Source organism: Onychomys torridus, chromosome 12, assembly GCF_903995425.1.
Source record: "Onychomys torridus chromosome 12, mOncTor1.1, whole genome shotgun sequence".
NCBI classification, from domain to species: Eukaryota; Metazoa; Chordata; class Mammalia; order Rodentia; family Cricetidae; genus Onychomys; species Onychomys torridus.
Genome location: NC_050454.1, coordinates 23,620,999 through 23,647,788, shown reverse-complemented (window position 1 = coordinate 23,647,788; position 26,790 = coordinate 23,620,999). Strand labels below are relative to the sequence as shown.

The 26,790-nt window shown below is 43.0% G+C and overlaps 1 protein-coding gene and 1 non-coding gene across 6 annotated transcripts; both read left to right on the top strand.

The window, feature by feature from the left end:
- The first annotated feature begins 71 nt into the window (after positions 1-71).
- Qtrt2 (queuine tRNA-ribosyltransferase accessory subunit 2) lies at positions 72-26,790 on the top strand. 5 transcript variants are annotated; one of them, XM_036203730.1, is made up of 9 exons: positions 72-199; positions 8,138-8,358; positions 9,513-9,568; positions 13,135-13,211; positions 14,778-14,990; positions 19,246-19,445; positions 22,041-22,192; positions 23,698-23,815; positions 25,481-26,790. In XM_036203730.1, exons 2-9 carry the CDS (start codon positions 8,159-8,161, stop codon positions 25,710-25,712), a joined length of 1,248 nt encoding a protein of 415 aa, XP_036059623.1. In that variant the 5' UTR covers positions 72-199; positions 8,138-8,158; the 3' UTR covers positions 25,713-26,790. The 5 variants fall into 5 exon arrangements, with proteins under 5 accessions (XP_036059623.1, XP_036059619.1, XP_036059620.1 ...); XM_036203726.1 differs by having other exon boundaries at positions 147-207; XM_036203727.1 differs by lacking the exon at positions 72-199 and having other exon boundaries at positions 8,291-8,383.
- LOC118594387 lies at positions 2,567-2,699 on the top strand. Its single transcript, XR_004946375.1, has one exon. It is a non-coding gene; the product is annotated as a small nucleolar RNA SNORA84 (small nucleolar RNA).

Sequence of the window (26,790 nt, the reverse complement as noted above, 5' to 3'; positions counted from 1 at the left end):
ATTTTTCTTGATTGCATTTCCGTCCCACCTCCCACCTTGGTATTTCCTGATTTCTTGTTGGTCTAGGCTTCTGCCAGCTCAGAGAGTCACCAGTGAGATTGCCGGACATACACATCTGAGAGAGAAAAGGACCTCGTTTTCCCCCCGGCCTCTGCCTGAGCGTGAGCTGTTAAGCCGGAAGTGTTTCTGGATTTACCAGGTACTTGGGTAAGGTCTAAAGCTCTAGGGATGGCTAACAGAACTCACAGAAAATAGACCCTCAGTAGCCAAGCCTGGATGTTGTGAAGAACAGTCCACTGAAGGTGACAGTACATACTTTCAAGACAGGGCAGAAATTTAGAACTGGAAGTTTGGACCTAGCTACTTATTGGCAATTTAGTTTACCACTGACAAAATGGATTGTACCTACATCCTGCGAGTATTGTAATGATTGAAAATCAATGTATGTAAAACATTCTACCAGGAAATGTAAGCCAAACTTTAAATTGGTGGAAAAATGATGATAAGGAAGGCTGTGCCGCATAGTCTCAGCACCTGCCCCCTAACCTGAGTATGAACCAAACAGAAGATGTTACACTGTCACAACAGCAGTTCATTTGGAAGAGTTAGTTTCATGCCTGTTCTTTGGGAGAGGTGACTAGTTTTTCTGAAAGAAAAGCAGAGTTCAGAGAAGTGAACATAATATAGTATGTGTCCACTTAGAAAGGCTATAGAGGAGTGATTCTCAACTTCCCTAATGCCGAGACCTAAATCTTTTTTTTTTTTTTTTGAGCCGAGGATCAAACCCAGGGCCTTGCACTTGCTAGGCAAGTGCTCTACCACTGAGCTAAATCCCCAACCTGACCGAACTCTTAATACAGTTCCTCATGTTGTGGTGACCCCCAACCATTAAATTATTTTTGTTGCTACTCCATAACTAATTTTGCCACTGCTATGAATCGAATTTCTAAATATCTATGTCCTCTCTCTCTCTCTCTCTCTCTCTCTCTCCCCAGCTTTTCTGAGACAGGGTTTCTCTATGTAACAGTCCTGGCTTTCCTGAAACTCACTCTGTAGACCAGGCTGGCCTCGAGCTCACTGCTTCTGCCTGCTTCTGCCTCCCAAGTGCTTGGATTAAAGGTGTGTGCCACCACTGCCCAGCAATATCTGTGTTTTCTGATGGTCTTAGGCAGTCCCTGTGAAAGGACCACTCAACCCCCAAAGGATCGTGACCCACAAGTTGAGAACAATTGCTATAGAGGCTGGACAGATGGATTGGAGGCAGAGGAGAAAGACAGGGAAAAAAATAACACTGTGGCAAAATGAAAAAAATCACAGTTAATATGGAAGCATTTCATGTGCTATTTGACAAATTTCAATTTCTCCTAACCCACCTGTCTTAGCCTCTAAAACTAGACTTCTATAATTTCAGGATCAGCTCTGCCAGGACCTCTGGTGACTGTCTTAGTTAGTGTTCTAGTGCTCTGAAGAGACACCATGACCAAGGCAACTGTTGTAAAAGAAAGCATTGAATTTGGGGTTTGCCTATAGTTGTAGACCATTAGCATCATAGCAGGAAGCATGTCGGCATGCAGGCAGACACTGGAGCAGTAGCAGAGAACTACATTCCTGATTCGTAGGCACAGAGGGTTGAGAGACTCTGGGCTTGGCATGGGCTTTTGAAACCTGAAAGCACACCCCAGTGACTTAGGTCCTCCAAGAAGACCACACCTCTTAATCCTTCTAATCCTTTCAAGTAGTGCTACTCTTTGGTGACTAAGTATTCAAATATATTAGCCAACAGGGGCCATTCTTATTCAAAGCACAACAGTGATTTTATTAGCCTCACTTTACTGATTTATAAAAGGCAGGTGAGGATCTATGTTGTATTTGGTATGAGGGTTAATGTAGTTAATGTATAAAGCACAGTAAATACCCAATAAGCGTAGCTACTGCAATTGTTAGGCCTTTCAGTGGATGAGATTAGTCTATCTTTATTGTGATCAATAATGTTTAGACTTACTTGATCATCATTTGTGTTTTTTTTACTTTCTGTGACTGTTTTTGCCTACGTGTATGTATGTGCATCACAAGCATGCATGGTACCCTCAAATGAGAAAAGGAAACCTGATCTGAAACTGCAGTTATAGACAGTTGTGAGCTGCCATTTGGGTGCTAGGGACCAGACCTGGGTCCTCCGCACAAATAGTAAGTGCTCTGAGCCGGTGTCCCAGCCTCAAATTGGGGGCACCTTTCCATGAGGACAATCCATTCAAGAAACATTAAACATTCTTTCTCTTGACAGATGAGGGCAGAATGGCAGGGTGTTGTCAGGAATGCACAGATTTGCTCAAAGCCTGTCAGTTTTCCCTACACTCTAGGGCTTCCTCCTTAAGACCCCCAAAAGCTTTATCTGTGGAAGAAAAAGGTAAAGCCGGCCCTTGAAGAAGAGACTCAGTAAGTGAGAGGAGAGAGGTGGTGATACAAGCAGACAGGACCATCTGGTGTCATGGAGACGCTGGTCGGCGGCTTGAGCTGTGCTTGGGTTTCAGGTTCTGTTGCTCCCAGATTATGTTTCAGAAGCTACGCCCTGTGGTTGCTGGAGGCTGTTGTGTAGGTACAGCTTTCTAGTGGATAAAATGGGCTAGAGAAACCCTGTGATTTATGCATGGGAGCTGTTTCTTCTCAGCAGCTGCCATAGCCCGGTCATTGGTACATTATTTAAAAACAAAAAAAAGGACAAAAACCAAACATACATGAGTATACGTTTATGTCTATATTTCCTATATTAATTCATAATAAAGACTTGTCTATTAGAATGTTACAATTAGAAAAACATCTAACATTGGACAGTGAATGAGAATAGGAAGTATTGGTTCTTCTAGCTCTGAAAAAAAATTCTGCTTGTTTTTGAATGTTGATTTCCAGTAAGGTGCATTTTCTAGGGCCAGTAAGATGGCTCAATGGGTAAAGGCGCTTGCCACAAAGCCTTATGACCTGAGTTTGATTCCTGAGGCCCCACATGGTAGAAGGAGGAACTGAGTCCTACAAGCTGTCCTCTTATCTCTATATTTAGTATATATTAGCGTGCGCGCGTGTGCGCGCGCGCGCACACACACACACACACACACACACACACACAAATGTAATAAAATAAATTTTAAGTGTATTTCCAGTGCTGTCCTTTTTTCATTTCGAAGGGCTAGTATTTTTTTAAGTGTATTTCCAGTGCTGTCCCTTTTTCATTTCGAAGGGCTAGTATTTTTTTTTTTTTTTTTTTAATGTGGAGCTGAGGATCGAACCCAGGGCCTTGCGCTTGCTAGGCAAGCGCTCTACCACTGAGCTAAATCCCCAACCCCATGGGCTAGTGTTTTAAATTGTGAATCTCAACCTCATAGGGGTTTGCCCAAAGAAAGCAGACAGGTCATATGAAAAGTTCACAACAGTAGCAATATTCTGAATATATAACAATCAAATATGAATTCAAAACATCAGACAAACAATCCACGGTGTGTTGCATTATGGAGCTTCACTGCAGCCTTGGTTTTGAATGCACAGCTATACTGTGTGTGCTTTTGTGCCACGTGACTCCAAAAAAACCTGCTGTCCCAAACACCTCAGCTCAAATTCAGGACTATTGTGTCTTGTGAATTTTCATGTTTTTACTGTACACACAGAGCTTTCTGCCCTTATCAGAACAGCACTGACGATTATAAAATTTTAATCAACTCTGAAAAATATTCAAGACGTATCTCCTTAGTATCAAGTGTTAAGCCAATAATTCTTTATGTAAAAAAAAAAGCAAGTACATTCATTTCATTAGTATGCAAATTTGTTTTAACCTGTTTCCATTTGTGTGTGTGAATATGATCCATGCATGTGGAGGTCTGAGACGACATCAGGAATCCCCCATCCCTCTACCTTATTCACTGAGGCAGGGTCTCTCAGCAAACCTAGAGCTCATTAGCATAGCTGGTTTCTCCAAATGGCTTGCTCTGGGGATACTCTTTCTCTGCTCCTGAGGCTGGAATTAGAGGCAGGCTGTCATGCCCACCTGGCATTTACATGGGTTCTGGGGATTGAAACTTCTCTCACCATAGAGCCATCTCCTCAGCCCCTTCATCTTTAGTAAATGCTAAGATTATATGTGAATTTTCTTTATGATTTGTTATTAATGATTTTTTTGTACATATTTTATCTCCATAGGTTTTATGACAGTTTCTTTGGCGAAAAGAGGTTGTGAATAGAAACTGTAAGCCGCCGTGCCCAGGGCTTACAGTGACACGGTTCTGGTTAAGAGTGAGAGACTGTGTTTTCTTCCGTCACCGCAAACTGGGGAAGGGTGATGGAGAATGCACTCAGGATTAAGCTAGTTATGCTCCAGGCTCTCCTGTTAAATGATGGGGACTCTTAGACCATATTTACTCTTCTCTCTGAGGAATGGGGCTTTCCCCAGGAGAAGAGTGGGTCTTGGAAGCCAAGAGTCTGGGCTTCCAGGTTTAAAAGCCTCTGCACTCTTGGAATCTGACCTTGGAGAATGAGTTGCTTTATATTAAGAACATTTGTGACAGTTGCCTTTATAAATATAGTTGTTGCTTATTTTAATTCTCTTTGTACCCAATTTTATATTTAGCTTCCTGTATTGGTCTTCTGTAGGGCAAAGGCACTTACTGACCCATTTTTCCTTTATCTGATTTGGTTGTTTAGTCTCCAATTTAGTACTCTTGGAATTGCTGACTTGTTTCATTTTTTTTAAAAATACTAAGTTTTGCTTTCCATTTTGGCTGGGATTAGGACAGAATTTCCAACCATTTCTGCAGTGGTTCTATGCATGCCTCTGCCAGTTTGTTCTGTGTATTTGTGCAAAATGACCTCCTTTAATTCTAATTTTTATATGTGAGTAAAAAACTTGTGACACTTGTCTTTCTCTGTGTGACTTATTTTATGTAACAGTGATCTCTAGTTCCATCCATTCTTTGGAAAATGACATTACATAGTTCCTTGTGGTTGATAATGTAAGTTTTCTCTGTCCATATTTAAGCTTTACCTTTTACAAATCATTTCAGATACTGCCTTGTGAAGGCTCTTACTTTCTCTAAATTTAATTTAAAAATATAGATTGTGTACATTTAAGCTCTTTACATACCTTAAACAGTTGAAACCACAGTTTCTGAAGGCTCTGGCTTCTAGAACTATCTGAACTAGGCTTGCTGTAGTTTCTTCTTTTCTCAGATGTTTACTGCTGTTAGCTTCACTGCAGCGTGGCTGTAGAGTACTGTACAATGAGTTCTACCCAGTAAGTGAGGAATAGGACTCTGGTGTAAAGTTTTCTAGGTTACATTCTTAATGGCCTGTAGTTAGTTTTTTTATAATGTTGCAGGATGAATTTTCATCTTTTAAGCATTTAAGCAACTATCATCTGAAAAATTAGCTTTTATACTGTTCACTGTTAAAATAGCAGTTTTCCCTTAGCATTTATTTCTAGTAGCTGTATTTTTGATATAACTAATGTAAATGTTTATTGATAGATGAGAAACTAGATAGAGTTGAGACAATTGAGAATAAAGTTGAGATTGAATTTAGAAAAGTTAAAAAGTGTTTACCCTTTCTTTTTAGAGTAATATTTTAAGTCTTTGAGAATTTCATAGTGTATTTTGATCATATTCACAGACCTCCCCCTTCACCCCCTCCCAGGTCACTCCTTCCTCCCTCCTCTCTTCCCCCACTCCTTCCTCCTTCCTCTCCTCCCCGACTCCTTCCTCCTTCCTCTCCTCCCCCACTCCCTGTCTTTCTTTTCTCCACCTTTAAGGCAGGGTCATTCTCTGAATATGGAATTCACTGATTTGTGGCCAATGAGCTCCAAGCCTCTGCCAGCCCTGCTTGTTTGCCCCCACCCCCCCCCCCCCCCCCAGCTCTAGGGTTATGGATCCTCGCTGATGTGCCTGGCTTTTACATGGGTCCTGAGGGTCTGAACTCAGGTCTTCATGTTACATGGCAAGTACTTGGTATAAAAGTATCTTTCCAACCCCCTAATAGCAATAACTTTTATGTTTCTTCATTTGTGTCAACTTGAAATGATGTTACAGTCAAAGGAAATTGACATTTTTTCACAAACATTTGTGCTAGGTTTTATAATTTATGCTTTATATGAAGTCTCATTAGAATGTACAGAAGGTATATATATATATATTATTCTGATGTCTAATATTCTTACGACTGTAGTAATCACCTTATTTAAAGATAAGAAGTTAGTTCTTAAATTGCTGTATTTGTGTTTCTGAATTCCTTTTTTATCTAATGTGAATGCTTGTTTATTTGGTCACATATGTGTGTATGGGGGAGGGGTACATGTATGTGCATGCTAATGGAGGTCAGAGGACATCATCTAGTGTCATTCTTCATGCCTGGACCACCTTTTTTGAGACAGGGTTTCTCATTGGTCTGGGGCTAGCTGATGAGGCTAGGCTGGTTGGCTACCTAGCCCACAGGCATCCATTTGTCTCCACCTCCTCAGATCTAGGATCACAAGCATGTACCCCATCCACAAGGCCCAGCTTTTAAAAAGTGTGGGTGCTGGTGATTCAACTCAGGTCCTTGTACTTGCAAGGCAATCTCTTTACCTACTGAGCTATCTCTTCAATGCTGTTGGGTTCTCTTAAACATTTATTGTCTTTGAAAGTAATGCTTAGGCTCTATGGCTGCAGTTTATCACATAACTATAATAAGTCATTCACTAATAGAACTCTGGGGAGGGGCTGAGGGGAGGAATCAGTGTGTAAAGCTTGCTCTGCAGGCCTGAGGACTTGAGTTTGGATGCCCAGCACCCACGTAAATGCCTGATGTGGCCGCTATGTACCTCTAACTCACCACTAGGGTGCTAAAACAGATGGATTCTGGGAAGTTGGGGTTACTTGCTGGCCTCTGCATATATGCATTCATGGGAATGAGCACCCATACAATGACTTACACACAAAACCTTGGCCTGGTCCACTTGGCAAGAGTTCCCAAGAGTCCTTGCTGTAATGATGTGATAAAATATTTATAAAGTTGTGTGTGTGTGTGTGTGTGTGTGTGTGTGTGTGTGTGTGTGTAGGTACTGTGCCACGTATATCTGGAGGTCCAAGGACAACTCTGAGAGTTGGTTCTTTTTTTTCCCCTAGTTTGGCAAACTTGGCAGCAAGCACCTTTACCCACTGAGCCATCTCCCTAGCCCTCCAGTGACATTTCATAAATGATCAACCCTGCTGGCTTATAAAACTCCTTTGTAGTGCATCTTTAAAGCTAATATTTTTTTTTTTTCCGTTTTTTGAGACAAGGTTTCTCTGTGCCTATCCTAGACCTTGCTCTGTAGCCCAGGCTGGCCTCGAACTCAGAGATTCGCCTGGCTCTGCTTCCCGAGTGTTAGGATTAAAGGCGTGTGCCACCACCACCCAAAAGCTCATAATTTTTCCACACTGAGTACTAATGTACAAATGTTTTCTGTTGTTTTTTTAAAACCCTCTTGGTATTTCTATAGAAGTTAGAATATCGGTATTTTTTTAAAAGTTTTACCTTTTCCATTATGAAATCATTCATAGATCATTTATAATCTCAGGTAGTTTCTCATATCTATGAATAAACTAGAATATGATCCCACTTTGCAGATACTATGTTACTGTATGCTGTGCAGTCTTTGATGTATATTCATTATACTGTTTTGGAGTCTTTTTATTGAACAACACTATTAGGAGGAAAAAAACAGAATTAGTACTATCATCTGAAAGTTGGAGAAAGAAATGTGGTTCAAATTAGTAACCCATGCCATGAGTGGTATGACTTTCTCTGCATGTTTCAAGGCTGAGTGACCTCATGGGCAATTTTTTTACAATTAACTTTTCTATTTCAGTCCTTTCATTTGATTTGTTTTTATCAGCTTCCACAGAAGTATGTGAAACACACGCACACGCACACACACACTCTACGTTTCAAAGTGATTGGTGTTATCATTTTGGTGTGGGACCTTGGAGAAGAATCTTGGTCTCTGATCCCCAAGACAGATGTGAACTGGAGATAATAGACATGCAGATATTCATTTTTGTGCACATTGCTTTCTTTGTAAAGTACTTAGTCTTTAGATGTCATGAATTGTCTTCTAAATGTAATGCCGTTTTCTTCTCAGAACGTGGAAGAATCCCTAGTAATGAAGCTGAGTCTTACCAAAGTCGTTAATGGCTGTCGTCTAGGAACAATACAAAACCTGGGCAAAGCAGGTGACTGCACGGTGGACATTCCAGGCTGTCTTCTCTACACCAGGACTGGCTCTGCCCCACACCTGACGCATCAAACACTGCATAATATTCATGGGGTCCCACCCATGGCCCAGCTCACACTGTCAACCTTGTGAGTGCTGAACCTAACTATTCAGGTATCCAACCCTTGGATGAATCAGAGAGGAAGGTTTCTTTTCTTTCTTTTTTTCCTCATGTGCATAATTTATAGATTTTTAAAAATGAAATCAGAAGAAAAGTGTAGACAAATTGCTAAACAGTCTTACTAATAAAAAAAACTACAGAGCCTGAAAGGAAAAGTCACAGCTAACCTCACCTCACCAACTCTGCAGCTTCCAAAGAGAGAGACTTTCTTCCTGTCTACCCATGCCTATATGCCTTTCTGTTCTGCTTCCTCATTTGCTTTCTTAGTCCAGCTGCATCACTTCCTCTTCCTGCCCAGCTCTGTCACTTCCTGTCTGTCGGTACAGACCTCCAGACCTCTGGTTAGTGCTGGGATTAAAGGCGTATGTCACCACACTTGGCTCTGTTCCCCAGTGTGGCCTTGAACTCACAGAGATCCAGACAGATCCCTGCCTCCCAAGTGATAGGATTAAAGGCATGAGCTATCATTGCCTGACTTCTGTGTTTACTTATAGTGGCTGGCTTTTTCCTCTGATCCTCAGATAAATTTTATTGGTGGACAGAATACATCATCACAGAAAAGTATTAAATATTATACAACATTTGGTCCAACCCGGAACTACAAGCTAGACCTGTCTGTTGGCAATGCTTTGCATTTCCTTCAAACTTTCAGGCCCTTTCTATTCCTCCCTGTGTGTAAGAACAAATGGAGTTCAAAGGTTCCTGTGCCCTCTGCACCCATAGTTGCTGGTACAGCTTTACTGAAATGAGATAAATAGAATCAAATCATTTTGTTAAGTACAAACTAACTGTTGAGTTGAAGCTGTTGTATGATCAAGTAACTGAGTTATTGTGTTAACAGTGATTTTAAAGGGGCAAGAAAGGGCAGAAAATCCAGGTGTTTGAAGCAGCTGTGGTTTTGCCAGTGTTTCTGCTCATGCTCCACTGGCAACTTGTATACCTGCATTTTCACTAAGGAGCCCAGCCCTGCTGGTTGCACCTCTTGAAAAGCCATGTGCTTTGTTGTTGAGGATGGCATTCGCTAGTGTGTGGCTTATTGGGTGAGAAGAGGGTTTCCGGTGTTGCAGAGTAGCTAAAGAATGATCCGTTGCTATGCCATGCATTGTTCTGTTTTTCTTACAGGGCAGAACATCATGAAGTCTTGGCAGAGTATAAGAAAGGAGTTGGGAGCTTTATAGGTAACGACGATTTCAATTACATCTATATGTGATTTGTGATGTGTTAATTTGGAGTTTGGAAGTCCTGCTGACTCACTGTGATTTGCTCGTACATTTATTTCTTCTTTTTAATAATCATCTTTGGGGCATCTAAGAACTAAGCATTTGAGATTGAAGGTTCTGGAAAACACTTAGTTCTTGCTGCTTTGTAGAGTCAAGATTATATTCATATATCATTACAGACCACAAAGGGCATAAATCTGCTCTGGGTACATGTGAAAGGGGATCAGAATAAAGAAGAATTCTTGAGGGAGAAGGTTAGGGGGCATCTTGGTTGGATTAGGGGAGAACAGGTGTTAGCCAGGTCAGGGTGGAAGCAGGAGTTGTGGTAAGCAGGTATGGGGCAGCACTCCAAGTTGTGAGCCAAGACTAGAGCCGAGACCATGGCGGATATACACTCCAGAGCTGTCTCCCCAGGCATGAGCCTCATTCACAAAGAAGAGGATGCAGATGTGTTCTGATAGGTTAGTGTTATCTTTTGTTCCAGAAGTAGGACTCTACGTGCAGATGTGTGTGTCCCGTTAGTTGTGGGAAAGCCTTAGAGGTAGTGGCTACAGAACCAGGTCTTCTGTGGATCACTTTCTCCTCAACTCCCCAACATCTAGGCCTCATTAGGTAAAGGATTCCTGTATCCTTGGCCATCCATTCTTCCACTTTAGTGGGAAGCTGCCTGATGCCTTGCTGGTTCAGAAGAGGGGATTATGTAATCTCAGTGTCTGTCAGCTGAGAACAGTTGTAATCACCAGCTTTGAAGTCTCCAGGTCTTTCATTTAGTGCCCATGGCTAGCGTGCACTTGCCGGAGATAATTGTAATAACGGAAATTTAGCAAATTTTAGTGGTAGAAAGGTTTCTACCACTGCAGGGGCTTTTAACTTTTAAAATTTGTTTTCGTCTCCTTTTTTTTTTTTAAGTGAAATCCTGTGGGAAATATGGAGTGCCATAAGAAATTTAAGTATATATGGTTTACTAATCATTTTTTAAATATTTACTTTATGTATCTGAATGTTTTGTCTGTATGTGTGTGTGTGTACCACATGTATGCCTGGTAGCCACAGAAGTCAGAAGGGGTGTTAGATCCCCTGGAACCTGAGTTAGAGGTAGCTATGAGCCACCATGTGGGTGCTGGGAATGGAACCCAGGTCCTCTGCAAGAGCAGCCAGTGCTCTTAACTAGTGAGCCGTCTCTCCAGCCCTTGGCTTATTAATCATTTAAAAAGATTTTTTAGACCAAATTATTTCCTTTTTGACTTAAAGATCCTCAGAACTCTCATCTTGGGTCCATGAAACATACTGAAAATGAGATTCAGTTTAGATCAGTCACAGCATCCTACAGCTTCCCTGTAACCCTGCCCTAGGGACCCATGATTATTAACCTGCTTCTGCCTCCTGAGTGCTGCAGTTAAAGGCCTGCACCACCACCCCGTGGTTGATTTAGCATACTTGATAGTGAGTTCTGAGCCAAAAGTGATAGCACAGGCCTGAAATCCTAGCAATGGTGAGGAAGAGCCAGGAGCATCAGAGTTCAAGGCTAGCCTGGCCTACAGAGTGAATTTGAGACTAGCCTGAGTAAACCCTATCTCAAGAAAACCAAAAACCAAACAAACAAAATAGACAAAAAAACTCAGATATTAAAAGTCATTAAATCAAATTCAGACTGATCAGAGTGTCACTGAAATGTGTCATCAAACATAACTTTAAAGTCCCACAGTTTTAAAATATTTTAAACACTTTAAAAATCCCAAGTTCTCTTTAAAAACCCAATGTCTTCTCAAAAGTCCAAAGTCTCTGAACTGTGGGCCCAGTTCAGTATGCAGTTTATTTCTTCTTTTTATATATTGTATGTAAAATAAAATGTAATATATTTATATAAGAAATAAATTACGTACTTCTTTACTCTAATGGTGAAGAACCAGGACACAATCATAATCAAATCAAAGGAAGACCAGAATTCAAAAGTATAAAAAGTTTAGTGCTAGCCAGGCATGGTGGCACACACCTTTAATCCTAGCACTTATGAGGCAGAGGCAGGTGGGTCTCTGAATTCAAGGCCAGCCTGGTCTACAAAGTGAGTTCCAGGGCAGCCAGGGCAGTTGCACAGAAACCTTGTCTCAAAAAAGAAATAAACAAAAAAAAAGAAGAAAGAAAGAAAAGTTCAGTGTTTCACATCTGAGGTTCACTCATGATTATCTGTGTACCAAAGGGTCCTGGCAGCGGCCCTTCTCCAGCTCTGCAACCCAGCACACACAGCTCACTTAACAGGCCAGGCCAGCTCCATCCCACAGTTACTGCTGTCCTTGACAGATGTCTCCTGGTCTGGCATCTCCAATATGCTGGGTTCTCCACAAGCTGCACCTTAGCCAGTGGCCTGTCACATGGTACCAGTCCTCAGCTTCTCTCCCTAACCCCTAACGTCCTGGGGGTTCCACACAATTGAGGCTGCACCATCATAACTATTGGACTCTCTGGACTCTCATAGTGCCAAGTCTCAGCTGGTCTCCATGACCTCATTATGCTTTCAAAACCAGTATCGTGGGAGATTCTTACAGAGTTCAGCTGCCAGCATGAGATGCTGCCTTGGCCTCTGTAGACCACTGTTTCTGTGTGCTGACGCCTTACTGATGCTGATCTCTTAATCATTGCTGGGTTTTCAGTTCCTGATAACCAGTATAGATAGTCCCAGGAAAGCAAAGGTTTCACATTTGTGGTTCAGGTGTCTTATAATCATGCTCCAGCTGACCACAACCACAGATTCTCAATTCAAAATATCCTAAGAATGGCCCTGATAAGAGTCTTTGAGGGACTCTGAAACTTCACAAGCCAGGTCCCCACTGTCTATCTGTCTCAGCATTATCTTCCAGGCTTCCACAACAGCTCAGTAAGTTCTGAGCACTCAGTGGCTTTCCAGCCCCAAGTTCCAAAGTCTTTCTTTCCACAATACTGCCCAAAAGAACATGGGCAGGTCTGTCACAGCAGTGTCCCCTGAACCAGATACCAATTTGTCTTAGTTAGGGTTTCTGCTGCTCTGATAAAGATACTGTGACCAAAAGCAACTTGGGGTGGCAAGGGCGTATTTAAAGACTTACATGGCCCAACAAAAACTGAAGCAGAGGCCCCAGAGGAATACTGCTTGTTCTGTGTGACCTGCTTGTTGTGCTTTAGTATAGAACCCAGGGCTACCAGCCCAGGGATGGTACTGCTACAGTAAGCTGGGTCTTCCAGCATCAATCATTAGTCAAGAAAGTGCCCAATAGACTTGTCTGTAGGCCAATGTCATGGAGGCAGTTTCTCCGTTGAAGTCCTTCTCAGATGTGTCTAGGCTGTGTCAGCACAATGTGAAGTTTCACATTGAATTCTTTTAGGTTGGAAGGTCCCCAATCCTTTTCTCCCTTTTCACAGGCCCTCTAGAAATCCAAGATCAGGTTCCAGCTGTTGGCTGAGGTTAGAGTTGCTTTATCTACCTGTACATGCTGGCATGCTGGGAAGCTTTTCTCATAGCCCTTTGAACGGTTCTTTTTGTGTCTACACAGGCATGCCAGAATCCCTCTTCTACTGCTCCCTGCATGATCCAGTCAACCCCGGCCCTGCTGGTTATGTGACAAATAAGGTGTGTTCTCAGAAGGACCCTCAAGACCGCAGCCCTGTCCCGGGAAGCCCAATGGTGGCCCTCGGCTGCTAGCACGATCCCTTCATGCCCTCTATGATGATGATTTGATTTAACAGACTGTGGCGATTCATAAGATTGAGGAGGTCTGCTTGAAGATGAGTTAAGTTCAGGAACAAATCCTCAGCATTTTTACGTTGTTGGAAAAACTTAGAGCAGCAGTTCTCCATCTGTGGGTCTCGACCCTTTTGGGAGCTCAAACAACCCTTTCAGAGGGGTCACATACCCGATGTTTACATTATGATTTATAGCAGTAGCAAAATTAGGTGGTAGCAACGAAAACAATTTCATGGTTGGAGTCACCACAGCGTGAGGAACTACATTAAAGGGTCGAAGCATTAGGAAGGTGGAGAACCACTTAGAAGGTCAAGTTCCTGTAGAATAGGAGATTGCTGAGAGGGGAGTAGATGTAGTCTTTGGATGTGGCTTTCTGTGTGTGGTTTTAACACTCCGAGAAGAGTAGGAGAGTTGCTGATGATTTAGTTATACAGGTGTACCTGTATGTAGTGGAACCTCGGTCACTACGCTGCTGGTAGATCAGAATTCGGAAGGTTGGATCTCTAGCCAGAGCTTGTAGCGAGTGAAGAATGGTATCAGTAGCTCCATGCAGTTTCACCTGAGCTCTGTTAGCACCACCTAACAGCATCAGGCAGGGCTCAGTGGGCACCACTGCTCTACAAGCACACTCACTTCCTCCACACTGTCTATTTTCCTGATGAGTACTGTGCTTTTTTCTCCCAAGACAGGTTTGTTTGTTTGTTTGTTTGTTTGTTTGTTTTTCCCTTGAGACGGGCTTTCTCTGTATCCCTGGCTGTCCTGGGACTCACTGTAGACCAGACTGGCCTTGAACTGTCTGCCTCTGCCTCCTGAGTGCTGGGATTAAAGGTGTGGGCCGCTGCCGCCACCACCGCCACCACCACCCAGCATGAATACTGTTTTCAATTGTGCTTCTGACTTAAGCTTTTGATTTTTAATTTGAACTTAAAAATAGTATGTTTTTCTATTTGTATAAATACAAATTGCTGGAAAAACTTAGAGGAGAGAGCAATGAATTGTGTCCAGGATCTGAGGTGAACACATTAGAGCAGGTAATATTTAAATTAGTTTCCTCAAGGATGTATAGTATTTAGCCAGGCTAGGAAGTGAGAGGAAGGTATTTATGTTCAAGTATACTGTCGTGGGAGGTAAAAAGACCTCAGAGTCTACTTCCATGGGCTTGAGGTGTGGTGGAGGAGACAGGAATGGAGACAGGGAGGGTTGCCCCAGAGAGACATGGTAAAGAAGTCCTGGGAGAGTTCAGAAGTTGGACTGGTTGACCATTAAAGGATATTCTCAAGGCCATAGGTTCCTAGAAAGTAGGGAGTGTGGTGAATCTCTTCCTCACCACGTTTAGGGTACAGAATTGACACTCCTCTCTAGTTAGGAATCACCATGTCTAGGGTACAGAATTGACACATCTCTCCAGTTAGGAATCACCACGTTAATTTCTCATCTCTTGTTCCATGGCAGTCTGTGTCCGTGTGGGGTTTTGGAGGTCGTGTGGAAATGACTGTTTCCAAGTTCATGGCAATTCAGGAGGCCCTGCAGCCAGACTGGTTCCAGTGCCTCTCAGATGGGGAGGCGTCGTGTGCAGAAGCAACTTCGATAAAAAGGGCCAGGAAGTCTGTGGATCGGTCCCTTCAGTTCCTGGACAGCTGTTTGCGACTACAGGAAGAGTCTGAGGTGAGGCGGCCCATGAGCCCCTCTGTAGAAACACTCACCTCCCTTCTGCTTCCAGATGTGCCTCAGCTGTTCTTCCGCCCACATCTCTGTTCCTCAATTCTTTATCTCTACCTGTTCTGTTTTCCTTTGCTGAACCCGGGAAGTTTCCTTCTCCAGGATTCCATTGTAAACTCTTCACTGTGCTGTGTATTGCCCCCAAACTTCGCTTAGTTTTCATTACGTGGTGAACCATTTTGAAAATGTATACCCTATCAATTTCCCTTTACGTACTGTGAGAACCATCACCACATACATACTGGACTGTAAGTTGTGCGTTAGAACGTTCACACTCAGGCAGTTGGACTCCTGGTCTGTTTTCTTAAGCCTAGTCTCTCTCGATACTTATGGATTCACCAAGTTCCTCAGCCCAGGAATTTAAATGTTTCAAGACTTCCTGATCATACACATTTACTACCCGATTGCACACTCCTCCTTGATCCCTTTGAACATGTCTTGAATCTTCTTCCTTCTCACACTTCCTGTTACACCATTCCTCATGTCCGTGGTCATCTCTGCCCTTAGCTGCCTCTGTTCTCGTTTGTAACCGGTCTTCAGCTCTGCTTTCTAGGAGATCACTGTAAAGCAGGGGTGTGAACCCGCTGCCTGCTTTCCTACAGAATTCAGTGGTTCTTCACCTTAGCTCTTACAGTCTAACCGCCGCCTGGCACGCCCTGCCATGTGGCCTGCCCCTGCTCATCATGGACTGCTTCATCCTATGTCTGGGCTCTGGTCTTCTGAATGATGTTGCAGTTCCTTGAAGCGTGCATTTGTTTCATTCTGGGCCGCCTATACCCAGATATTTTTCCCCTGGACTTTTCTTTTCTTATCTCCAGGCATGTTCCCTCTCTTCCATCAGGCTCATTTCTTCACTCATCAATTTATGAAACTGTCCCCGACACTTCCAGGAAGCTCCAGTCATCCTTTGTGTGTGCTGTGCTGGAGCCCCGGCCATACTGTACCGCACCGATTTCTTTATGCAGTTGCTTTTATTAAGCTGTGGTCTCATACACTCAGTTTTTACATGCCAGTTTTGTATCCTTATCATACAGCGGAATGTCTGACATACAGTAAGCCAACAGTGAAGTGTTAGGATGAGCAGAAGATGGGGCTGTGTCAGTAAATCTCAGCATTGAGAGCAGGTTTGTGAATGGTGAAGGATACAGCACACAGAGCAGAGGACACAGGAAGCAAAGGGAGTGAGCAGTCAGATTTGGTGGCTCGCTACTATAATGCCAGCACTCAGCACATGGAATACTGAGGCAGGATCATGAATTCAAGGCCAGCCTAGGCTTTCTAGAGAGAGCTTGTCTGAAAAACAAATGGTAATGGTGATTGGTGGGGCCAAATTTGGACTTCAGCAGTAGAATATATTTTGGTTAGTAAGCCTAGTTAGGGGAAACTTCACTGCTAACCTGAGTAGAACTAGGCTTGCAGAGGAGTCCGGCGTAGTGATTTTGCTATGGATCTGGGTGGTTGGTATTGGCTTACTAACCAAGTTTTGTTATATTTGTAACATTTGTTAAAGGAATATGACAAAGATGACTAGACAGTCCAAGGGAGTCTTGAGTCCCTCATCTTGAGTTCTTCAGTCAGCCCTATCTGTTAGTGTGCGTGATTTTAAGTGTTGGGGCTTCTTTCTGTATCTCGAGTGCTTCTGTCCTGATATTACTAATAGTGCCTCCTTTCCTAAGTGTTCCATTTTAAACAGTACAGTACACAGCCAAACTTCTGTCCATGAACAGGAGTTTCCTGCACAAAGCTGTGATGGTGGTGCTCTGTAGACCAGGCTGGCCTTGAACTCAGAGATAGGCCTGCCTCTGCCTCCTGAGTGCTGGGATTAAAGGTGTGCACCACCACTGCCTGGCTATGGAATTTATTTATTTATTTATTTATTCATTCATTCATTCATTCATTTATTTTTGCCAGAGCTGAGGACCAAACCCAGGGCCTTGTGCTTGCTAGGCAAGCACTCTACCACTGAACTAAATCCCCAACAGTACTGAAACTCTGCAACATGCTGTTTTGGTCATTTTTCCTCAGATAATCCCTAGGTTGGGATGGTAAATGGTTTCATCCAGGTGGTTGGAATTGTGCCAATGCTGCAGGAAGAGAGTTGTCTCTTAACCATATCTGCCCTGGAAGCAGGAAGGGGAAGTGGTGGCATCTATTGAAGTAGTCTGGGCACTGATTTGTATCACACCTATCTATAACTTGCTTTACATGTTCCGTGGTTAAGTGACTAGTTGTCATGTGTACGTCCCAGTGATTTAGAATACTCTGGACAGAATAATCATCACCCCCGTCACTGTTGTAGAACTACTTCCTGTCTTTGTGCTTCTCACCAGCTCCTTGGCCTCCTAAAACAGTAAGCAGCAGCCGTTCCAGAATCCTACCCCCGTCCTGTTGTCAGATGTCCCCGCTCCTCTTCATCACCACCCTTCCTTAGTCCAGGTCCTGCCGTCCTTCACCAAGACTAGGGAAGCTGCCTGCGCCCTCTCCTCAACCATAATTACCCCGAATTACTCGCCACTAAACAAGACCGATAGTCAGGTTGTCCCTTCTGTTAAGGAGCACATCTCCGACAGCACTCCAGATTCCTTCCCCGCCCCCCTTCCCTCTTAGAGCAACTGTTGACTTGTGTGTCTCCTGCAAGGCTTATCTTTAGAGTCACTTGCGTATATTTAGTACACAGATAGGCATATCTGCAGTACATGAATGCAATCATATGTAAAGCAGTTTGCGTGTTTTCTCCTAACTGTCCTGAAACGCTCCCCATCAATGCATGTGTTAGTATTTCTCCTGCATTCTTTTTAAAACAGCTTAGGAAGCTGTACTGTTTTTAATCTCTAGTTTAGTTTTTCATTCTCCTGTACATCTTTGAAAGTATACCTTGATACACATGAATCAATACATTTATAAGAGAAATTGAATTTTATGACTCAAAGATAAAAGGATTGGCATTTTGATAAACATTGTCTACTTGTCCCTGTTTTTAGTCACTTTCGCTGTGACAGAACGTCGTGACAAAGAGACCTCGTGAGAGGAACCATCTAATTGGGCTTGCAGTTTCAAGGGTTAGAGTCCGTGATGGCGAGGTGACAGGAGAAGCTGAGAGCTCACATCTCGATGTGCAAACAGGAGGCATTAGAACACACTGGTGTGGGGCAGTGTGGGCTCTTGTAACTTTAAACCCACTCACAGGGCCACACCTCCTCCAACAAGGCCACGCCTCCTAATCCTTCCCCAACAGCCACCAAATGTGAACCAGGTATTCAAATGCCTGAGACTTATGGGGGGATCTCATTGAAACCACCACCCCCTCCTAAGAGCTGAACTAATGTTTGCTCTGATTATGTGGGTGTTGAAATGCTCTTTCTCCACACTCTTGACCCACCATGTTGTCTTTGTTAAGTATTTTACTGCTGAGGTGAGGGTCTCATTGCTTCCCACCTGCATTTCATTTCTAGTGACTTCAGTAGCCTTGTGTGTGCAGAGCACTTGCATTTATAGAGTTTTGTTTTCATAAGTTCTGTCTAGTTTGGGGGTGGGGATGGTCATTTCCTTCAAGAACTTTCTAGAGCTCTTTGTGTTGTATAGATACTTATTCTTCCAAAGAAAAAGTTCTTTGCCTTTGTTCCGACTGTTGCACTTGAAAAGGTCTGAGGTCTTCTTGTTTATGCAGATCAGCGATTTCCCATGAGCCTTTAGCTTGCCTAGGAAGGCCCTTCTACACCAACAATAAAAAAACAACAACAAAGCCTCTAATACTTGTGTATGTGTATTTTTTATATTTAGATGTCAGTCTTATCAAATTTGACTCTTTGAAGATGGGAGCAGGGATCTTTATTTATTTATTTTTGAAGTGGATAGTCCAGTTGTCTTAGGAACAGACTGTGCCTCTGTTCCTAAAGTTATATGTAGCTGAGAGATTTGGAGGTTACTCAAAGCAGGCCTGGAGAGTCCTTCAAACCAAAACTCAGACTTTTCTTTTGTACCTGCTCAGAGCACATTTAGTTTCAGGGCAAACATAAAACATGTTTTTACAGTGTGTTCTTGAGAGCCCTAAAGGTTCTGGGGGTGCACCACCACCCTTAAACATTTCATCTGTAGTACCTTCAATGAGCTCTTTCTGTCTGTTGGACTTCATGCAGAATTCATGCAAACAAGTCTCCGGTTCTTGTAATGGTTGAGATCATTCAATTCTTTCTTCTCTCAGGTCCTTCAGAAAAGTGTGGTCATTGGAGTGATTGAAGGTGGAGATGTGATGGAAGAGAGGTTGAGGTCGGCACGAGAGACAGCCAAGCGGCCCGTGGGGGGCTTCCTTCTGGATGGCTTTCAAGGGAACCCCACGGTCCCAGAAACCAGGCTGCACTTGCTGTCTTCAGTCACCAAAGAGCTGCCCGAGGACAAACCAAGGCCAGTGCTGGATTAGGATGCAGGCCAGGCTCCTGGGAGGGGGCGGGGCTGCTGGTGACAGTGTGATGCAGTCTACACAGGGTGTGCTTCCCATGTCCTGTCTTAAGCTCAGCCAGCTGGGCAGTTTCCATCAAGGCTGCTATCCTGGTTTCAGAATGCAGAGGGGGAGAATTGGCATGACATTAGTTTATTTGATTCCCATAACTGAGGACAAACGTTACCCTGTGTCCTCTCATTCTTGAGCCAAATACAAACACTCCTTTTTATTCATTATAACGTGGTACCTGGAGATGAGTGTAAGGTCAAGGCATGTTGAAATCTGCAGTGCCTAGCTCTGTTAATAAGGACCTTCAAGAAGTTTCCGCTTTTGTGACAAGCAGTGAGTGGCGTTGTTTGTTGGTTTTTTGAATTGCTATAACTAGTAAAGGTTAGTTCTGTTGTTTACGTATATCTGAGAGTACTGCAGTGCTAACAGGTGAGATGATCTCTATATTCTGGATTTCCAAGCAATTGAGGTCATACTAGTACCTAAGTGTTCTTAATGTATTTGTTTTTACTTCGGTGGAGTCTTGTGTATTCCAGGCTGGCCTCAAACTTGCTATGGATCCTCTGGCCTCCGCCTTCCAAGTGCTGGGATGATAGGCATGTACCATTGCCCGTGGTTTATACAGTGCTGGGGTTAGAGCCCAGAACTTTGTGCGTGCTAGGCAAGCACTTTACCAACTGAGCTATGTACTGCATTTTCTTGCTTTATTAAAAATACAGACGCCAAAAACTGCAGGTGACCCTAAATGTCATTACATTGGATGAAATAAATCAGGCACAGTGAGAGGGCTACTGTGTGTGATCTCACTCTTGAGGAACCTGAAAATGTCCCTGTCCTTGAAGTCCGGCTAGAATGGTGCTTGTCAAAGGTTGAGGAGGAGGAACAAGGAGGGCGGGTAAAATGCTGGTCAAGGGATGTATACTTACATTTAAAATAGAGGAGTAAGTTCAGTGGGTTCGTTGTGCAGTCTGATGACTGTGGCTCATGATGATAGTAGTTATTGAAAACAATGGAATGAGAATTAAGTGTTGTCATCAGGAAAATGGTGATTATATGGGATAATGCATTTGTTATTTGGCTACATTGGCCCATTTCATGGTGTCTACAAATCCAAAATAATCTTGTTTGTGAAAAATTTATATGTCAATTTTAAAAAGATTTTTTTTGAAGTCTTTTATCCTTAATATGAATATTCTTGCCTTTTAACCTGTGATATATTGGGAAATTTGGCCCTGAGATGTTATTTTGTTCTCAAGGGCTATTGGACAGAACGTGTATAATCTCAGTACTCTTTGAAAACACAATTGCATCTTAGGAACAGCTTAGTGAATCACACCTGTGTACATGGGTGTGAAGATCCCCCAGAACAGGGTCTCACAGTCATCCTGTGCATGCGCACGCATGGACTCACAGACAGACAGACAGACAGACAGACACACACACACACACACACACACACACACACACACACACGCACGCACCAGTTTTTAACGTCACCCCCTTCGCTGTGCTACAGATGAACAGCTCAGCATGAGCTTTTCTAGTCACTTTCTGGACTTCTTTGTGCTAAGTGTTCACAGATGTCTCTTTCTGAATCTGAAAGCTGGGGTTGTTTTTCTCTAAGTGTGTAGAAATGCCAGCTTCAGTTGGAGCGGAGTTCTAAAACCTCACAGGACTTGAAGGAGGTTGTAGTCAGGAAAGCTGGCATATATATAAGGATTCTACTTGTTTAATAATTACATAAACCCATTTGAAAGACTCTTTAAAGAATCAGAAAGTTTGAAAGCTTTTCTCCTCTAATTCATGAAAAGGAATATGGGTAGAAAAACAAACATTAAAAAAAGAAATAGTTGCAGCTAGCCAGTCCTAATCATGTACATCTCTGAGTCTTGCCTCCTGTCAAAACCTGCTTGAAAATTACTAATGCTCCCAGACTGCCTTAGCCCTTCCCTTGGAAGATACCATTTCATTTCCCAGGCAGACTTTTCATTAGCAAAGAAAATATGAAGAAAGCCAGCTAGAGTCATAGATCCTGGAATCAGCTGAAATTCTGAGAGCAAGAGGAACTATTAAATGAATCTGTAAAATACCATCAATAATGGAGAAATAAGGCAAATTGTGTCCTTTAAAAACATCTGTGCAGTGTTTAGACAGGGTGGAAAGTTCAGTCTGTGACCAGGTAGGTGGATCAGAAAGATGGGAATGGGAAATGTTCGAATGATGCCATTTGCTTTTCAGCTGCCTCCTCGTCCCCAGGATGATTCTGTGGAGATCTTTGTAATTGCTCTTGAAGTGAGACAACCAGACCAGGGATGTGAAGGAACTGCCCAAAGCAACGCATTGATTAAATGGCCAGTTGAGCTGGGTGTGGAGGACACACCCCTTTCCTTCAGAGCTCCAAGCCCTGCCTCACATACTTGCTGCCCTGAGCTTGCTTGGTCGCTGTTCTTTGTATGGTTGTTTGGAATGCCCTGTAATCTGGAAGCATTTTCCGATTTCTTTCTGGCCATCGGCTCACGTTGCTGCTGTTCTCCTGACTGTCTTTCCAGGCTCATCTGCGGGGTCAGCCGGCCAGATGAAGTGCTCGAGTGTGTTGAAAGAGGAGTGGACTTATTTGAGAGTTGTTTCCCCTATCAAGTGACCGAGCGGGGCTGTGCCCTGACCTTCACCTTTGATTGCCAGCTGGATCCTGAAGAGACATGTGGGTCTTTAACGTTCCTCACTCTTGCTTTCAGTTCCTCCTAGTTCCTGGGACTTTGTGGCCCAAATCACAAGGCACAAATATGAACATGTGGCACCAGTCTTTCAAAAAAGTCCATCTTGATTTCTTCTTTTGTTCCCTGGGATGTTAGCACCTAGGTCAAGGCACTTAATATTGTACGTGTAGATCAATATTAGGATGTGATTTGTGTGTGTGTGTGTGTGTGTGTGGTGAACAAAAACAAGACCTCCTTTGTTCACAGCCAAAAAAAGAAAATTCAGAGTAAATCGTGATGAAATCTAAGCAAAGGAAACCTTTGAACAGCTTAGTAAAAGTTAATTTGGTTTTTATCCACAAAAGATTCCTTGTCTCCCTTTTGCAAGCCCCATGCAATTAACTCACAGGGAATCTCACCGTCACCGGATCCTTGTGTCGCCTTTTGCTTTTCTGGGCTGTTTTTTACACACTGAGATATGAAAGCTACTTTGTTCTGCTAATGTTTCTTTGAAGTGCCGCCATTTTCTTTTATTGTTTAGTTATTTCAGATTCTGACACACATGGTGGTGGAAGAGGACCCGGGACCCTGACCATGGCCTACTTACTCCCTGGAAGCTTGTCTTCAGGGATGAGTGGCCTGTATACACACACACACACACACACACACACACACACACACACACACAGCTTGCAGAGAAGGGCTTCCTTTTCTTTCTTTTCAACTCTTCAATCATAGTTGTGTCTGTGTGTACTATAAAGTCTGGAGTTTTACCTAGTGGGGATTTTAAAGACAGTTGTCAGCTCTTCCCCAAATGACAAGGGTTTTCCAAATGCCAGAGCTCCCTTGTGCTCCCTCTCAGCACACAATTCGTGTGAACAATTCCATAGCATGTTGTACTTAGTGCTTGTGTCGCGGTGCTAAAATTACCCTTCTAGAACCATCTGGCTCTCTTGGACCCACACAGACTGCTATCGTTCCCTTCCTGAATACCTCTTTTCTACTTCCTGTGTTGAAAGGAGCTGGATTTCTGTAGAGGTCTTTCTCTTGCAGTTCAAGGGAATGTTTCTCCATTAAGCAAGGAGTTCAAGGGTACTGTGGGTTTCTTGGAGGGCTAGAGTCTCCAAACAGAGGGCATAAATTAAAGCCATGTTCCACGTTAACCCACTTGGAATATGTGCCATTACAGAGCCCAGTTTATTTACACGTCCATCATGCTAAGTCAGTTTTTTTTTAAGTCATTCCTTTATGACAGATTATATATCATGTACTTGTATCCATGATTAGCTTGGACTTGGTTAGCTGTCTTCAGTTGTCTTGATGGTGTAGATAATAGTCTTTGGCCATCTGGGAATGTACCACTATTTGTTTTTTCGTAGGTGATTTTCTTGGGATAATTCTAAGAATGGAGTTTCAGGGTCAACGGTTGTGAAATTATAACCAGAATAAAATTTTTCCAGTGTGCACTCCTTATCTGATTGTTCAAGGCTTTTTCTTGGTTTCCCTTCAGTATTGCAACAAAATGGAATCCAAGAAGAAATAAAATGCTTGGATCAAATAAAGAAAATCGAAGCAACTGGATGCAACCAAGAAATGACATCATTGGAAATTAATCTAAAGGAGAAAAAGTAAGAAATTTTTTGAAGTTTAGGTTTTGATTTCTGACTTTTTAATTTCAGTCTGTCTTAAGTTTATGTAACTGTTCCCTTTTCAGTTTATGACTTCGTAAAATATTTATGGTTGGACATTACTTAGGCCTTCTCAAATATGGTTCCAGAAAACCTTTTTTTTTCCTCTGCAGATGATTTTGGGTACTTTGTCTTGTCAGAACACTAAGCTAGATAACTATTGCTTTAGAAAAGCTGTCAGAAAGAAAGAGGCCGAATCCATTGCTTGATTTTTTTTTTCCTGATGGCTTTTAGTAACAACAGAGCAAAATAAGGGTTGCAAAGCCAGACACGGTGGAGTGTGAACATAGAAAAGAGCCTGAGTGCCCTTGACTATACAGATTCTAGATCACATCAGTGAAGAATGACCTGAGGGAGGCATGGTGGGATCACTTAGGAAGAGGCAGGCGGACCTCTGTAAGTTTGAGACCAGCCTTGATCTATATAGTGAGTTCCGGGCCAGCTGGAGCTACAGCTGGAAATCTTGTCTCAAAAGCAAAAAGCAAAAAGCACTGAGTTGTCTTGTAACTTTGCATTTGACCAAAAGTGGTAGTTACCAGCCTCAGATTGTGGTTTCTCTGAGCATAGCACTGGTGAATTCGGTTTATATAAGGAGATGTTTTAGGGGTTCTGACTTATTCATGGTTGTCTAATAACGGTATAGACCTGAGAACTTATGAAAGAATGCAAAACTCCTACTTCCTATTAGTATTCTATTGTAATTTCTTGATTGTGGGTCTGAAGTGATCTACTTCTTTTAATATTTTCTTTAAAGTAGCCAAGACTATTGTTTCCTTTTAAACAAATATTAGGGTAATAGAAATGCTTACTACTAAAATAGTCTTTGCATTGTAGATCTAATTGGAAATTTTAGTATGCTCATTCTCAGTGCCAAGGTTGACATTTTGGGGACAAATCCTAACACTGCATTTGATTATGTGACCTTGGAAAAGTCATGTACCTTAATAGGTGATAAAAGCTAACACAAGTATAGTATCAGGGTTAATCCTTTTTGTGCACCAGCTCCTTTAGTAACCTCACAGTTCCAGGGAGGTGGGCTGTTAGTTAGTGTCTTTGGTTAATGAATGAGATGCACAGCTGGATGCTAAACAACATGCCCAGTTGAGTGGCCGGACTCAAGCCCCTGGGCAAGGTATCTCACCCAAGCCCTCCTAAATATTCAGCAGCAGACTATATCTGAAAAGGGAGAGTCAAAATGGTCATTTCCAAGAGATATGCAGAGATCGGCTAAAACGGTGGATGTGTGGAGCTCTGTAAGCTTCAGTAAGGTATGGAGGCTGTGTGGTGGCTGCAACAGTCGTGTTTGTGAGTGGAGGAGGAGCAGCATTTGCCCGAAGAGCAGTCCTAAGGCCATGTGCTTTGCACTAGCTCGTGATGGATGACTGACCAAAAGTCCCGGGCCCCAGACTTGTAAGGTTGTGTCTGTCAGATCACACCTTGAGCAGGTACCCAGCAGGGCTGTGCTTACCGTGGGTCGCCTCTCTGGTGGAAGCAGATTTCCTTTGTTTCTTCGAGACCTGGTTTCTCTGTGTATCTCTAGGCACCCTGGCCTTGGTTGTCAGCTCTTAGTCCTCATTTCCTGGACTCTCCATCTTCCTCTCTCAGGTACCAGGAAGACTTTAGCCCGCTCGTGAGCGGGTGCTCCTGTTACTGCTGTAAGAATCACACTCGTGCATACATCCACCATCTGCTGGTGACCAACGAGCTCCTGGCTGGTGTCCTGCTTATGATGCACAACTTTGAACACTACTTCAAATTTTTCTGCTCCATCCGGGAAGCACTCAAAAGTGACACACTGCCACAGTTGAAAGAACTCATCTGCAGACAAATGTCTTGAGAACTGGAAAATACACACCTGCCTTGTCTCTGGAAACAGTGAAGAAGCAGAGATCTGAGCTTTCAGCCTTTATGGTGGGAATGAAGACATCTGCCTCAAATGGTCCAGGGGGTGTAGAGGAAGGTCTTCTGGAGAGTTCAGTGGACAACATTGATCAGAATGATTTGAACCGTGATTTAAACTCTCTAGGCTTATTCCACTAGTAGATAGAGATCCATTTAGTGAAGGCAAAGCATTAGATGTGAGAGAGACTTTTGAAAGGTTGATGAGCTTCTAGATGGCTGAGTGGAGAAGACTGTGTGAGTAGCTTGTCATCTGAGGCACAGCTGTTGCCTGGAGAAGAAATTAACTGATTCCACCGAGGGGTTTTTGGTTGTCTCTCCTCATGTTCTCAGGGCCTTGGGGCATACTCTGGACTTCAGTGCTCCTGGGACAGTGCAGTCATTCAGAAGGGCTCCCTTGACCTACCCATGCTCAGCTCACCTTGGAATATGGGGCTCAAATAGTGCTGTTATGATCAGTTAACTTCATTTGGCTACTTGGTCTATTTGTGACGACTTATCTTCCAAAAGCCGGCATACTTACCCATTAGGAACCACATTTTGCCTGGCTGCTTTTGTCTGGTTGCGCAGATCCAGCATGACTTGCCCCAGGCTCATAAACTGCCTAACTGCATAATGACTAGCTCTGTCACTTGGGGGAGATTTCTTTGCTCTGTATTTATGTTATATGGATAGAATCCTGGCCTGGCCGTAGAGGATCAGTTTGTATTCCACTCAGCTGTAAGCTCAAGCAAATCTTGACTTTTCTATGCCTGTTTCTCAGTAAATGGGGACAGGCATGGTGGATGGGACCAGATGATTTCTGTTTGAAGCAAAATGTTTAGAATCTCAGCCATACTCATCACCTTTAAATATTAATCACTATTGGCCTGCCTTTTTTTTTTTTTTTTAAATGCATCAGTAAGTTTGTTCTCTGGTTTGAAGTGGTTGGTGATTGGCATCTGCAGGCTCTGAGGCTGGTTGTCCTTCCTGTGTTTTCTGTGTGGGCATGGCAGAGTTTTTGTTTTTTTCAGTGT